At 45.1% G+C, this 14,246-nt stretch overlaps 1 protein-coding gene across 13 annotated transcripts in view; it reads left to right on the top strand.

Moving 5' to 3' along the window:
• Positions 1-14,246, top strand: part of dock4b (dedicator of cytokinesis 4b) — an 88,977-nt gene that overhangs the window by 25,774 nt on the left and 48,957 nt on the right. For all 13 annotated transcript variants that reach the window (XM_078101779.1, XM_078101776.1, XM_078101775.1 and 10 more), the window contains exons 5-12: positions 27-123; positions 607-755; positions 2,130-2,214; positions 6,758-6,909; positions 10,513-10,594; positions 10,772-10,832; positions 11,253-11,385; positions 12,028-12,116. In XM_078101779.1, the coding sequence (XP_077957905.1) occupies positions 27-123; positions 607-755; positions 2,130-2,214; positions 6,758-6,909; positions 10,513-10,594; positions 10,772-10,832; positions 11,253-11,385; positions 12,028-12,116 (848 nt within the window). The remainder of the gene's footprint in view (positions 1-26; positions 124-606; positions 756-2,129; positions 2,215-6,757; positions 6,910-10,512; positions 10,595-10,771; positions 10,833-11,252; positions 11,386-12,027; positions 12,117-14,246) is intronic.

Below are 14,246 nucleotides of genomic sequence, written 5' to 3'. Positions count from 1 at the left end.
ACTCTTTAATTATGTGTCTTTGTTAGGCAATTTGAGACGGTCCTCCCTGTTGAAGACTCTGTCATCACAGAGATGACCTCGACGTTACGAGACTGGGGCGCCATGTGGAAGCAGCTCTATGTGGTAAGAGTACACGCACGCGCACACACAGCGTGTTTGCATTGATCACGAATATCAATACGGCCCAAACGAAGCCGCGTCTTTAAGTTCCTAATGAAGGGAATTCACTCGGCCGTGGGTAATTCAAAAGCTGCAAACAGTCAAAGCCTTTTCACACACATTCATTAGTTGTATTGATGGTGTTTGCGGCATATTAAGCTATCTGGGGTGCTGATTAAATTGGGCAGATGAATACTCTTGGATCAGAGTGCATACATTTGCGGCAGAAAGCAGCAGGACCACTGGAGATCATTTGCACAAATCCATTTTGAAGTTTTCCTGTCTTCCTCTCTCGGCGGGTTGCACTGTTCCTCACGATGAAGATTGGCTCTCGGGGGTCAAGAGGCAACTGCATATTTTTGTCTTCTTCCGTGTCGTCCCCTCCTTCATTTCAATTGCGGCCTTTTTAAGTGACTCTCTGTGCTTCTCCACTCCTTTTTTCTTCAGAAGAATGAGGGGGATTTGTTTCATCGGCTTTGGCACGTGATGAACGAAATTCTGGACTTGAGGCGGCAGGTGCTGGTGGGCCACCTTACCCATGACCGCATGAGGGACGTCAAGCAGCACATCACAGCGAGATTGGACTGGGGCAACGAGTGAGTTTTATGGGGTTTCCCATAAAGTTTCATAGTTCTTTGCTCCCAGCAGCAATACAGCCTTTGATAAATTACATTGACTTGTATTTACTGTGATTGGGACGTGTGATCAATATCAGCTGCTTAATAAGGTCAATATCAGTATCATTCAGATTTTTTGTCTCTAGCGTTTCATATAAAAAAAAGGCTATGTAATACTTTCTAACATAACTTTTTTTAAATATTTCATATCGATAAATTACCCCTGCTAACATATGCATAACCACATTAATACCCTGTACGTTCTACAAAATGAATAAATAAAAAAGGAAAGAAAGTGTAGTTATCACGGTAATGAATAACCTGCATAGAGTTAAAGTCTAAAAGTCTCTAACCGACCACAGGCGGAAGATAAATCGTAAAAAGACTACAGTTGGTAAGGACTTATCGAAGATATGAATCATATCTGTAGTTAATGAGAAATAGTCAAGTTAACAACTTGGTTCATCCGACATTAATTTAACTTAACGAATACTTTGAACGTTACGTTGGGAAATGAATCGTTCTTCACATATTTTAGGAAAGGCAGGAAGTTCTAATGAATCAGAATATTTGATTCAGTTATTCCGTCTCCCAAGCAAGAGCCCGCCAGCTCGTCCCCTCCTCCTTTCAGAAACTCTCATACTCTTCCCTTTCTGTCCTTGCTGTCTTTGTTATCACCTATCATTCTTGCAGGCAACCCCCCCCCCCTCCCTAGCGCCCCCTCGCATCAGCAGCTCCCTCTCTCTTTCCTCTCTCTTTCCTCTCCATGCCATGGGGCTGAAATAATAACTCTTCTGACTTCTGGTAGTCTCTCTATATCTCCTTACCCTTCACTGCCCTTCTTTCCCCTGCTGTGGGCCCTCCTCAAACACACACACACACACACACACACACACACACACACACACACACACACACACCCCTTCTTAGTGAGGAGATGGTCGGGGAGTCCATCGCTTTGGGTTGTTGTAGGGTTGAACAGTCCTGTCTCTTTTCTAGCTGACAAGGAGACACACGCTCTAGCGTGCTGTTTTCGTCCAGCGAAAGGGTCACCCTGGAAGACGGTAAGTAGAAGAGAAGGAGGGAGAAATGGGAAGGAGGACAGCGGATAAAGCAAGGGGGCTATGTTTATTTTAACGGCCGGTGACGCAGGTGTTCTGTCAGCTCTGGCGCGGGTGTGTGCATCTGTAACTCCACACAATGTGCTTTTGTTCACACTGTTGCGCAATGCTCAGGTCAATCAACCTCGTGTTGCACCGACGCATAGGGATGAACTCATTGTAACGTGTGTTGGATTTATATACCCTTCGTTTTTCTCACCCCATGAACCTCTGACTAATCTGTGTGTCACAGGCAACTCGGTTTGGACCTGGTCCCGAGGCGCGAGTTCAGCATGGTGGACCCCGATGAAATCAGCGTCACGGAGCTTTACAAACTGGTGAGCAGTGTTTCGTGAAAAGGTTACAGGATGGGTGAATTAAGGATAGTGGGTGTAGATAACGGATGGATGGATGTCCTGTCCATCGAGTGTGCAGCGTGTCCTTGTTCATCATCCACAGCTGCTACTGGCAAAGTGCTTCATACAACACGTTCCACCCGGTTGCGTTGGGCAGCTGACGGATGTGCTACGAGGTGATTCCTTCGCCTTTTTGAAAGCTGTTCACATCTCATCTCCACTTAAGCACACCTTTTTTAAGCTCCACCCTCGATGCAAAACGATCTCCCTCCAGGTGGAAGCCGGAGCTGCTCCGGACCGTTTGTTCTGATTGCATCACACGTCTTCTCTGCCTCGTTGTTAAGGAATTGCGGGTGTTCAAATTTCCAAACCCGTGGGCACTTTAAAGACTTCCCATCCGCGTCTGCTTTAAAGTAGGGGAGGGAAATGCATTCCTGCAGCTTTCCGTCATATCGGACAATCTCCCTCGTTTTTTTCAGCGCTTCAAGGACTCCACATTGGCTTAAAGGTTTAGACGGAAAGATCACGAAGAAGAGGCTTGGGTGATTGTGTTTTTTAGTTTTAGATACTTTTCACACTATTAACGGACACCATTGTCTAGATTGCACGTTGAAATACAATCTGCGGTTGAATGTCTGAATTCTCTCCCTCCTTGTTTTCTCCCTCCTTTCCCCTTCCCATTTTCCCCGAGCCCCAACCGCTGTTACCGTGGCAACCACTTCTCTGCTCTAATACAGTGCGCGGAGAATTGTATCACACACACACGTGCGTGCATTGTGACGTCTTTCCCTTCGCAGGGGTAATTGAAGCTCTTAATCCATCTGTTCCTTTTTTTGTTAGTCAAAACAAAAGCAGGCATAGCAGGAAGAAAGCTTATTGCACCTCAATTAAAAGGCGTACCAAATGAGCAAAATGACTGCAATTCCCCAGCACCGAGACGAGATAAAGGGACTGACGTTCACTGCCGCCATCCACGCACAAAAGCACGCGCGCGCACACACACACACACACACCGGCAAACACGAAGACACAAAACACCACGACACGGAGCCTAAATTACATCAATATTTTTCAGTGAGAGCTTTTGTTTAGCACAGCTTCTTTGTTTCTGTCTACTGCTGTGCCACTGTGGTGTGGCTTATTTCAACTGAGATGGGGATTACCTGCTGTGTGTGTGTTTGTGTTTGTGTGTGTGTGTGTGTGTGTGTGTGTGTGTGTGTGTGTGTGTGTGTGTGTGTGTGTGTGCGCGTGTGCGTGTGTGTGTGTGCTGGTTTTACACACATGAAACACACGCGAAATGTGTAGCCTGACTGCTAGAATGTGTTGAGGAATTGTGTTCACCAAGTGAGAAAAACAGACAATAAGAAGGAAAATAAATGCATAGAGCGGCCTTATTTATTAGTGTGCCAATAAAGAATATTTTTGCATTAGTAGATCAAATTGTTGTGTATATTGTGAAAGTTATGATGTGATTCCTTAGTGTAATTCCTCTCAGCTCGCACACATCGCTGTGGTTTCCTGCCAGAGGATGCAGCTGTTGTTGGAATAAACAACAAAATATAGCTATAATTCTATAATAACAGCTCTTATGCTACCTGACGAGCATCTATGAGGCAGATCTTGGGGAGTTGAAGGAGACTGACCAGAACTCAAATGGGGGTAAATATTTGACTGAATGAATTTTAATGTCTGCTGGATGTATGAATAGGAAATGGGTAACTGTACTTCCTCCCAATGCTGCATCGCTCTCCCAACAAGCGGCACGGAGCAAATGGTCAATTGACGAGTTTGATCACCCAGATGTACCCAGTGAACATCAAAGAGCCGGTTGGGAAAGCACCTTTCACGTTCTCTCCGTGCACCTATAACGTATAATTCCTCCCCCTGTCCCTCGTAGGATGTCACGCGCCGCCAGCCAATCCCGCCAGTCCGTCCCGTCCACCGTGTGCGTCTAGTCGCGCCGAAGCTGCCACGTAATCCGCACGCCGTCTACAGTGACGCACAGCAAAACAAGCCACGGTTATAAAACGCGGCATAAGTTAGGCCTCCCCGAGGGGAAAATCAGCAGCTGTGCTCAGTTGTGCGCGGCATGAGAGATCTGGTGACAAACAACAACAAAAAACACATCATTGTAGGATAATTCTCCAACATGATTTCATCAGGGACTGCAGATAGGGCAGAGCAGTCGAGACCCAAGCAGAACACATTCATCACTACGACAGAAATTGGTCTTGTAACATGATTTGTGGTGTTTTTTTTCAAGCATGTTTAAGTGTTCGAGAGCAATTTTAGATTTTTTTCTCCCCTTTTTTCTTCACGTGTTTGTATTTAGAGTGCAACCGACTGTTTTCAGAAGCACATCATCAATTTTAAATGATCCTCCAGGCGGTCCCTGCTCATCTCACAATTGCCCAACACATAAAAAAGTGATATTTTATAGACTCAAACCTCCTCGGAGGAAGCATTTTAGATGCCTTTTGGTTTTTGTCGAAGCAATATTGTCCTCGCATAGTAACGGACTCATTGGTGTGTTTAAAACATTGCAACATCTAGTGTCTAGACGAAAATAGCATATTTGTAACATTGGAAGGAACAACTTCAAGCTGCATTTTCTAAATCCATTTTTACGTATTTTTCATTGAGGTTTCAATTTCTATTGTAGGGTGGCTTTACAAATGCTGATCCCAGTAATGTGTTTTATAAATTGTGAAATTACTGCAGGTTTCTACCTTCTATAATTGTATTCTAAATCCGAAAATGAAATCCTCCACCTCAGTGGTCCAGCTTCTTTGGCAGAGAGGTTATTCTTACTTAGTATCGTCTGGGATTTTCACTCAAAGATCTTTTCAAACGTGCAGCAGCTTATGAAGAAAATATACCACTTCCCAGAAAAGCTGTTGCAAATTCAACCCTTCATTCCCCCAATCACAGAATTATTGTTCCGAGTCAGACTGACTGTAAATATCTCTTCCCAACAAACTCTCAAATCCCAGATGTTCTTTAAAGGAGGAATATTTGTTCTCTTTTTGTGAGAGTTTGTGCACGTGAGCATAAGCAAGCGGTCTTTGAGGGGCAATCAAAGTGATCCCCCATCTCATATAAAGTGTCTTATAAAGATTGAAACAAGATTGAACATTGAAACGTTTTGAGAAATAAAATTAGATCAAATAAAAGTATTGTACAGTAAATATTTACCTGGACCCAGGAGTCGATTAGCTCTGATATTAGCGCATAAACATAGCTAGCAAGGCAACCAGGGGTGATGCGAATGAATCTGCAACATAGGGGACAATGTGTTTCACACCTTTTGTACTGAACAAATGAGATATGGAATGTTGATTCGTGAGCTCTCGATGTGAACTCGCTGATGTTTGGCCTCGTATCTTCTTCTCTATTCTGTATCTCTCTTCTTCACTCCTCCATCCCCCTCCTCCCCATCTCTTTACCTCCTGCCACTGAAGTGAATGTGGGGCACAATTTGGCATCGGGCTCTGCCGGCCATCTGGCGCTCTCTGCGTGAGCACGTGTGTGTGTTTGTCCTCGTATTTCTTCGGATGTTGACGGGAGATTTGGAGGAACCTCGCACAGACAAGGCCGCTGTGTTGACCAGGATGGTATTCACCGTGGTTGGGACGTTATTGATCTGTGTAATTGAATTGTTCTGACTTGGATTGGCTGAAAGATAGGTTGTAATCTCAGGCACAAGTTCCCTGTGCAATACGAGGTGCTGTGATGGGACTTGCTGCTTTATGTGACAGTGACATTTGTACTGGGGTGGGGGGGGGGGTTTCAGTGCCTCTGTTTCGCTGAGATTAAGGCAAGAGTTAAAAGGGATGCAAATTAAAACACCACTATCTAGTTATTTTTCGTCAATAAATTAATGAATATTTATAGATAAAAATCCTGGAGGTAAGTAAATACCGTTAGGTGCTTTTAGACCTGATGATGAATATGTTTGTGCTTGAAAATGGTTAAGATTACAGTATAAATACCTATTTGTAAAATATCAGTATCGGTTTCCTGCATCCCTTTTGCTTCTATGGCAGCGAGATTGCAACAAAGAAACCATCAGACAGTAACCGCTCAAACTCTCATTCACTCATCTTAGCCTCTGGTGCTGCCAACAATCTGTGTGATTACGTGTTATATTAACTCCATGAGTATCAACAAAATCTATATCTTAGCCCGAGTCTTCAAATATATATGCAAATCTGCCCAAGATGAGGCGAGGGATATTCAGCACTAAATACAGCAGGTCTTGAATGTGATTGGCCAGTATTAAAAGAGATGTAAGCAAATGTTGTTTTTTTCCCCAGTATCAACTGTTTTTGAAAAGCTTTGATCCTGCTTTTTTTTAACCTTTCCGAATCCACCCCTTCCATCCTATATCAGAACAAAACAATGTGTATTTTTATCAATGTGACTTATTATGCTTTCGCAGTTTCTTTATAGTTGCAGATCAAGGTTAATTACCATCCTGGAAATTTTTGCTGATGTTGCTCCCCCCCTCCCCCCCTCTGTGCAGATGGAACATCGCCATCGTAAAAAGGACACCCCCGCGGTCGCCAGCACCCATCACTTGTTCGTCCACGTGAAGAGTCTGGTGAGCGCGAATCTGGGGGAGGAGCTCGAAGTCTTCTTCCACATTTACGATGGACGGGAGAACCGGCCGCTCAGGTAAAACCACTCAAGAGATCCCCTGTGATGGTATCATCTACATGGTTCGCACTTTGTCCAACCACGTAGATGGCTCCATGTAAGTGAGTCTGATTGCAGGGGGATATTTCCAACGGCTCCCTTCCTGAGGCCGAGAGGCCCTCTCTAATTATATTTATGGAGATTGATTAGATGAAGGGGGTTGTCAAAGCGCACTCGGGCACATAAAAGTGGGCACGGCCGTGCTATTTTGTCATATAAAAAGTGTGCGTGCTGTCCACATCAGGGCGCCTGTCACCCTCAGAGTCTGCACACGTCACTCGCACACACACACACGCACGCACACAGCCACGCCCACGTGCTCCTCATGGGGCGCTGGCCAAAAGACTTTATAGCTCCATAGTTAAAAGTAATATTCTAGTTCCTGTCACAAACAAGCAGATTTGTCAGGCGAGGCAAATGAGTGGGTTTGAAAAACGAGCACGGCAACGTTGAAACTCCGTTTGTTAAGTCATGCTCGCGTTTGACGCTTACTCTCCGCCCCACAGGGTCACATCAGAGGAACAAGGGCGACATTGATTCTTTTATTATGTAGTTTCAGTTTATAGTAGTTCCACTTCTGGTTCTAAAGAAAATCTGATACATTATTCATCACATCAGAGTAACTTTTTTGCGCAAACTTGGTTCATTTAAGATTTGTTAAACCCAGTATGGTGGTTTCCTTTACAATGTGAATAATAGCACACAAGAGGTTCTATTTTTACCAAGAGTGTGCAAGGCCTTTTAGGCTTTCATTATGTGGTCTGAGTTCCTAAGAAAATAGGATCTGCATTTGTACGCCCCAGCGTGCGCACACACACACACGCATTACATGTGCCATTGGTGGATCAGAAGCCCTAATTATTTATTATTTATAATTGGAGTCCAGTGGAATCCTATCAACCTCCAATCAAAGCTAATGCATTCTTTATGAATGGATTTCCAGCTCAGTCTCCGACTCATGACTAGGTCGTTGTTAAGCCAATGTTTGTGCTTTTATCTATACTGATGACAACATGATGTCACATGATGATATAATAACAAATTGAGATTGAAGGGCTATAAGAGGCCTTACGGAATTGGGCCTTAGTGTTTTTTCTCACAATGGCAGCTGGCCAACATTGTCTCTCCATGTCTGGTCATACACATAAACAGAGAAACACACACACATTTGCCTGGCATGGGGCCATTTTGACACTTCTCTCAGTGCTGGTGTTTTTTTGTGTGCGCGTGCGTGTGTGTGTATCAGAGACCAGATGGGCGTCCGACCCATTGCCTCAGTACCATGCCAACACCAGCAGCCCCTGTGCACCATGGCATCTTCTTTGTGTTCAATACGGGCTCCATGTCTGGCTCTCCCAGCAGGACGCACACTGCGGCATACTGCACCATGCTCACGCACGCGACCCTCTTGCTCTGTTCCTCTAACTTTCGACGCGGCCTCGGATCAAACGCGGGAACTTCACACCACTTTGCTCCGGTCTCCCCACGAGCGCTGGCCCTTCACGCCGCCCCCTCCCCCTCCGCCAATTGTATCTCCCACTCAACTCTAACCAGGTCACCCTGGACGAGTGGGCATGTGCGTCTTGTGTGTTTTCCACAAAGCCGTAGATGTGGTCCGTAGGTCTGGCGTTGTGCGCTCGCTGCCCGCTCACCACGCCGTCTGGTCTAGTCCTGCTCTCCTCTTCCGGTGTGGCCTCTCGGGGTGGATTTGGGTTTCCGACTTTGGGGCGGCGGTGGCAGTTCATTTAGCCAGTGTTTTACACGCCAGTCGCTCCCCCCCCCCCCTGCCCCCTCGTCGGCCGAGCGCACATCTCCTAATGCAATCATCGATATCGGGCGAGCTCTGTGTGGGCCCAGAGGGGAGGGAAGTCGGCCATTCATGTTATGCTAATGCGAGACGTGATAGAGGGAGATACGGTCCCTCGGGGGGGGGGGACACACACTGGTCCTCTTAGCTCGCGTGATCAACACGCTGCAGCTGTGAGGGGGAACAGGGCCGCGCATGTGTGTCTGTGTTTACAGGAGTGGCTGTTAATTGGGATTTCAACAATGGAGCGCTAATTAGGGTCGGGGAAAACGTGCGCAGGTTCTCATGTCTAATGCATAGGAATCCGTCTCCGTATGGCTGCATAAATGGCCCGGTGAGGCTAATGAGGAGCCCCCGCCTCCAAATCCGCTCTCGATTGAATCGTTCCAACTTGGAATGACGAGAAGGGGAAAACTTTTCTAAAGCTTTCGAAAAACCGTGAGCATTCGTATAATTGTTTTTTTTAAAACTCTAATTAATTTAAACAGCACCCACTGCCCTACATACACAAACCACTGAATTACTGTGCAAGAAGCAGCCGCTTATTTACACCGAGACGTGGTGACTTTTAAGCTCTCTTTAAGCCCAGACTCTTCTGCAGCGTCCTAATCCATTGTAACCGTATGCAGCGTGAAGTCAAGTTCTATAGGCTGCGTTGGGGTGAAGGCCGCTCTTGTGTGAAGGGGGCCCGGCTATAGCTCGCGCCCGCTAACCGTGCCAGGGACTGGGCTCATTGTCAGGCACTGGTGCATTACAAGGTTTTCTCTCTGCTTATCGGCGGACTGTGAAAGTCACCTAACTGGATTAGCCCTCAGCTCGCCAGCCAGGATGAGACGGGGCCCAGTAGGACGCCGCCGCTGCCTCTCTTTGAGCTTGCGCGAGTGATAGAATGAGAGGACAGAGCGTATGAAAAGAAGATGTGGATCCTTCCTTTCTGTTTTTTTTTTCTGCCCGAAATGAACTTAATTATGCGCCCTGTGGCGCGGGGCATGTAAGGCCATGGTTGTCTTTTCGAGTCGGTTCACTCTGCCCTGTGAAACGCTTGAATTTCATGTGCCAATGTTGGACTGCGAGTATGTGCAAACTATCCAAAACAGGATTCCGAGTTATTTTGACAGAAAGTCAGACAATTTAATCTTTCAATTGCCAATGTTGTAAAGACATTCATGGTCCCCAGATGATGACTTTTCAGCACCATTGAGTGGTGCGGACCCTTGCCATGAAACATGTTGATCCTCTGACCTTTTTATTTTTGCTCAGCCATCTCAATTTCATCTTTTTATTTATTATGCCCAAAACGTCGCTTTCTTGGATGCCGTGAAAGTAGTCGGTTTCTGTTTTTTCTGTTGCAACCCGTCACAATTTCTGCTGACGCCCGTAATATCCGAGCTAAAATGTGTCTGCGACAGCGCTCTGAATATTTAGGCCAGCCGCAGAGGAGCCCCGTGTGGATGTACTTGTTGTCGGATATGTTACAGACCGCCTGTGTTGGGGATTTGGTTGAGTAATTCAAGCTTTATATTTTTTTGTCTCCGTCTCTGATCCTTCTCCGCCTGTGTAGCTGCGGCCTCACATTCTGATTCAGACGGCCTCGGCGTGAAGCGCTTTGGCGCTTTGCTTCTCTGGCGCTGCTTCAAATCTCTTAACCTGTTCCTGTTTTGCGATGCCGTTGTTTGAGGTGACAACCAGCCATCACTTCTGACCCCATCCATCTCAATGTGTGTTCACCCTCCCCCCCTCTCTCCCCCTCTCTTTCTCTCTCTCCTGTTGTACAGTGAAAGGTTCTTTGTCAAGCTGAATAAGAGCGGGTTGCCCAAGTCGCCAGAGAAGACCGAAAGACAATGCACGCTGTTTGTGGTGAGTGGTGAACGTGGCTTTTGAGTTGCCAAAGATTGAGTGGGAGCAATTTGAAGTCGTGTAGAGCAAATCCACACTCCGCTTCCCTGACAACTAAGAGCTTACTCGGCTCTCTGAGGCTTGTTTACAATAATTGAATCTGATTCTAAAATATGTTTTCCGGTGCTTTTCTTTCAGGATTTGGGAAGCAGTGATCTACGAAAAGATGTCTACATCGTTGTGCACGTCGTGCGAATAGGTGGGAGTTATGATGCTGCGGTTTTATTTGAGTGAGCACTGGATGTCTGAGCTTTTAATGCAGTCCGGATGGGCCAATATAATGGTTGAGAAAAGAAACGCCTGATTTCAAAGAACCTCATTAATTCTCATGTAAGACACGACAGACACTATTTTATTTACGAGTGCGAGCGGGTCCCTATGAAATATGGTTTCCTTGTATAATACTCTTTAATTGTTTTCCCAGTAAAGGATGTCCACTAATACATCTTAATCTCCAAATCTGTCATCTAGAATAACTTCTACCTACATAACTTAAATGTAGGGTAAAGTGATGCGCCATGCAAGTTTTGGTTATCATCAGGATAATATTGTGAATCGCAGTTGCTTCGGCTATAGGCCAATTGTGTCGCGACTGTTTCCTTTGTGCGTGCGTGCGCAGGGAGAATGGGAGCAGGGGAGAAGAAGAATCTGTGCAGCGTACAGTACAGGAGGCCCTTCGGCTGTGCCGTCGTCAGCATCGCCGACCTCCTCACTGCGGACTCCAAGGACGACCACCTGCTCAAGGTCTACGCGTAAGTCACCTTACACAACCAGCGTTTCATTTCCCAAACATGAAATATTCCTTTAACGGTATAAAGGAGTGGTTAGCTTTTTATTCTAAACCACACTTCTCACAAAAACGTCAAACCTTAGCATTACAAGTCCCTTTGCTGGTCGTCTAACTAAACAATGCAGCAGTGTTGCCGTTGCCATGTTGTTGTTTTTCATGCTCAGTGAAAGTCCACATGATGCTCTTAGAAATAAAAATAAAAAATGGAAAAAAGATGATTGTGTTGACACAGTAGTTTGACCTAAATTAGAGCTGGATCAGATCAGAGGGTAACTACTTTTAGGCTGTAAGAAAATACTACTTTCTTTATGCCAGCAGTAACACCAGAAAGGTTTTAGTTGGATAAGCATTTAAGTTTTTTTTTTAGGTTCACACAAGACGTCATAGCGAATACTAATACGAATTTGTTTACTCAACCTGCCCGAGTTCACCATTAGAACTTTTTGCTGCCGTGACATCCAATTTGTTCTCACAGTAAATCACACATAAAGATTGCAACATAACAGCAACAGTTGAGAGGTGAATGGCTGAAGTGTCCCTTTTAAGTGGATAATCTATACAAATCATTTGTTTTCTGCAACTCTGTGTCGTCTTTCTGTCTCAGGTGTAACACAGAGAGCGAGTGGCACCAGATCCATGAGAACATAATCAAAAAGGCAAACTCCAGGTACAACCTGTCTGGCTCCAACACCGGTAAGAAGCACAAGGGTTTTCTGTTTCTTTGAGACATTATATGAAGGGGATTTAATAATGCTACAATCTGGCCTCTTGAATGTGGTGGGATTTGTTTTTAAGCCAATGTACTTGTTCACTTTTTTGTTTTGTACCACGTTTTTATTCCCAGGGAACAATTCGCAAAGCTGTTAATTCGATAGTCTGGTGTTAATCAGGCTTATTTCCTTCCACACTATGGCACATTGTGCCACGGCGACAAGCTTAGCGGCCCTGTTGCATCATCAGCCTCTTACTGTGCAGCAGTCAGCTTCCGGTCCGTCTGGGTCGCGTTTGGGTAGGGGGGCGAAGTTCCTCTTAAAGAAAGCGGATCAGCCTTCACGTGGTCGGGCCTTCAGGAAGCCTGCTGTTGTGCAAATGCATTCAGATGACTTTTATAAATAGCTGCATTTGCACCATACTGAACAAGAGCATCATCAGCAGTTTCCCATAGCAACGCGTCAGTGGAGAATCAGAACACTCCGTTCTTCAAACCCCTAAAGAAATAGCACGAGATGTCAAAGGATTTGCTTCCGCAAAGAGATTCATACTTGGATTCACATGTAGATGCAGCAGTCATTGTATGCATTTATTTGCGCGCATGAAATTAGAGCCCCAGATGAACTTTAGAGGAAGCCCTCAGATTATAATCTGCAGTCTCGGAAGCTTGAACGGGGGTACAAAGAGGGACGTGGGAGAACACAATCATGAATCAAACAGCGTTGACTAGCCCACAGCTGTTTGTATCGAGGGCCAAATGTGTAACCAACAGTAAGCAATCAGCAGCGCCTCATTAGGAGTTTGTCTCACAGCGCAAACTCGCCGCAGGTTGTTATTATCTTAAAAAAATATCCCTTATGCGTCTTAAAGAGTTCATTGTCTTCTAACCTCCATCGTGCATTCTTAGAGGAACTCCGTAAGCTCGCTCCAGGGAAAAGGGGCCAGGGGGGTAATTGTTCGAAGAGATTATAGGATTGTCAAGAATCCGTGAGAATCTACTGACTCGGCTCCTTTTTTTCACCTCTTCTCAGAAGACCAATAATTAATGACTTGCGGAGAAGTCACACGACTCAGGGACTGGAAATTATCATGAATAATCTTTGCATATAGTAGTGCGGTAATCACACAGAAAGACACAAAGCTTTTTACCCAAGTCTGCGTAATCCAAGCAGGCATCTGAATTCATATGTGACGACGCTGAATGGACTGAGACGCAAGGGGCTGAGCTGAAATGTGCAACGAAAGTCTTAATTGATTTAGGCTAAAACAATGGAATGACACTAGAAATAGAAATGTTATGCAACCACTTAAGTGTTTCCTTATCTCGTTTTTGAACTTGAACGGCTAAATCTTCAATTCTGACATCAGCTGTATTCGCTGTATAAACTGTCGGCGGGCTGCATTATCAAAGCGACGCACGCTTTATCTGATTTAGTCACAGATGAAGCAAATAATTAATGTGCTGCTTTCATTGTTGATATTAAACTTCCGAGACCTTGGAGGGAGATGACTCCGCAGACATGGGGCTTACTCTGTGTTCCGCGCCTGACTGATGACGCTGACATTTTAAAGCTTTAGGATGAACACCGAGTAATCAAAAACAATGAATCTCACTAATTAAGAAGACGACGCAAGAAGCATGTCGCCTTTCCCCAAAATATAAATTGGATTTGAAGAGGTTCTCCCTTCTTTGGCGGCTGAGTATGCAGTTTATCACAAACACTTTGGTGTTTTAGCGATTGAGTAGCTGCCAGCCGAGGACATTGATCCATCCGAAACGGCTGATCAGCCTCGGTGCTTTCCCCATCAAAGTGCATTAGAGGAGAGCTGTGCGCGTCTCTTGTCACGCGTCTCAATACTCAGGCCATGCGTACTTCAAGTGAGTCATTTTTAAAATGACACTTCCACCACTTAACTGAGTTTGAACGTTGATCTTACAAAATGAATGCTTTAATCACATAAGTGGAGGTAATTTACATTTTGAAGATAATGAGCACCATTTATCTGTCTGGACCACATTAAATCATAATTTTTTTAATGGCTTTGAATGTTTTTGACCGTAACTGTATTAAAAAAAAAAAAAAGAAACGTATTTCTATCTCTTTTAATTAA

The sequence above is a fragment of the Gasterosteus aculeatus genome, chromosome 4, assembly GCF_964276395.1.
Source record: "Gasterosteus aculeatus chromosome 4, fGasAcu3.hap1.1, whole genome shotgun sequence".
Classification (NCBI taxonomy): Eukaryota; Metazoa; Chordata; class Actinopteri; order Perciformes; family Gasterosteidae; genus Gasterosteus; species Gasterosteus aculeatus.
Note: the sequence above shows the minus strand (reverse complement) of the source record. Positions and strands in the feature narration are given on the sequence as shown.